The sequence below is a fragment of the Papilio polytes genome, unplaced genomic scaffold, assembly GCF_000836215.1.
Source record: "Papilio polytes unplaced genomic scaffold, Ppol_1.0 DF824180.1, whole genome shotgun sequence".
Classification (NCBI taxonomy): Eukaryota; Metazoa; Arthropoda; class Insecta; order Lepidoptera; family Papilionidae; genus Papilio; species Papilio polytes.
The window spans coordinates 824,396-826,338 of NW_013525024.1; the positions used below are offsets into that span (position 1 = coordinate 824,396).

At 30.6% G+C, this 1,943-nt stretch overlaps 1 protein-coding gene across 1 annotated transcript in view; it reads right to left on the reverse strand.

Moving 5' to 3' along the window:
* Positions 1–1,943, reverse strand: part of LOC106110983 (myosin-9) — a 14,101-nt gene that overhangs the window by 5,041 nt on the left and 7,117 nt on the right. The window contains exons 14-15 of the mRNA XM_013292951.1: positions 1,802–1,941; positions 1,163–1,265 (exon numbers count right to left, since the gene is read on the reverse strand). Coding sequence (XP_013148405.1) covers positions 1,163–1,265; positions 1,802–1,941 — 243 coding nt within the window. The remainder of the gene's footprint in view (positions 1–1,162; positions 1,266–1,801; positions 1,942–1,943) is intronic.

Here is a 1,943-nt window from a genome sequence, read left to right on the forward strand (position 1 = left end):
AACTTGGCAGAATTTTAATCTTTCGAATATCACAATAATATTCATACCTGTTGTAAATGAAACCTACTTTATGTAGAGGTTACAGTGTAAGACTGGCTGTATACGATTATTTAAATAATGACATATGTTAATTTAAGTGAGTTGTTAAAAAAAAGTAGAGAAAAGAACATGTTTTGAATAGTATTAAAATAATATCTTGTTTTTATACACAATTGTATTAATATTAATTTAAATGAGAATAAATAACAAACTTTATTTATTTAATCATTTTGTGTGCTGGCTAAACCAAATTCCTATCAAAATACCACTTAACCTTGACCAATATGTCTAGAAAAAATAATAAAAAAATCTGATGTATCTCTACAGATACACTAACAAGAAAAGGGTTAAATTATTTAAACTTTTGTAAGACATTTTATAATTAATTATTTAACGGCTCACTCATGTCATACTTTTTTCCGGTGACCCTACGGGGGTCTGAAACTGGTCGGTGCCGTCACCGGAAAAAAGTATGACGTGAGTAAACCGTTAAATAATTAATTAACTTTGATATATTTTACAACAATAAGGATAACTGAACAATCACAAGTTATCATGCTTAGAAATTTGGAGTCTGGTATCAGTAGATTTCTGTTATTACGTAAATTACTACTATGTTAATATTTCTGGTGATAGGTTGAAAAAAGGTAAAATCGCAAGTTTTGAACTTTAGGAGTCCACACGGGCGAAGTCGTGGACAACCGCTATAACGTATTATAATATATTATAACTAATATATGGTTCTTTATTTTTGATATGAAAATGCTTACAGCATTAAGAGGGATTTGAGAACTTTAATTGAGATAAAAGGTTGATTACTTGACTTTCGATTATCTACATTATTGAAAAGTGATTTCGTATCTTAGATACATATTCAAACAAATAATAAAATGCTATTATTCAAACTATATAACATTTATAATATAATATACTATTTTACTATTTTTCTACCGATAATAATAAACATATCCGGAGACATTACATTTGTAAAGACTACGACAGTTTAAAGTTGAATAACATTTCATATACAATTTTAATTTTTTATAAACACCGAAAATAAATGTCTTACATTTCTGAGAGACTAATTATTTTTCAAGTTAATTTTTTAAAAAATACGTGTTGATAAATGAAATATAATTAGTAGTGTTACCTTTATCTTGAAGAACGTGACGCTGAGCTGCTGGCCGGACTCGTCCTTGCCAAGTGACGCAATAAATATGTCGTGTCTAAAAACATTTTATATGCTTTTATATTGCTACATTTATTATTATTTATATTGAATATAAATGATTACCGGTCCATATAATTTAACTAGGTAAAATCTAACTAATATTATTAGTACTAAAGTTTAGATGGATGGATGTTTGTTAAAATTTAGACACTAAGAGGCTAAACGTATCTGGATGAAATTTGACATAGGTTTAGAGCACAGTCTAAAATAACAGATAAGCTAATTACTTTTGTTTTTTTTTTTATTTTCACGAGGTCAAAAGTTAGTTAAATCATAATAATAACAAATGTTTCCGAATATATTCAAAACGGCTTAACGGATCTCGCTAAAACTTTAACAGAGATGTAGAATATAATCTGGAAGTTTACATAAGCAATTTAATAAGTAACGAAATCGCAGACAAAAACTAGTTAATAATAAAAAAGTTAAGACCGAACTCATGTAACATTAGAACATCCTAACAACTGTCGAATATTTAGTTCAAAACTGAATGATTGAACGGGTGAATGTATTGAACGAGTGAATGTGTACCGCTTAATGAGCTGGTGCACGCGCTGCTCGCGCTCGCGGATCTCGCCGCGCAGCTTGCCGCACTCCTCCACCAGCGCGCGCTTCTGCACGCCGAACATGTCGCGCCGCGCACTTATCTCCACCAGGCGCTCCTTCATCGCCT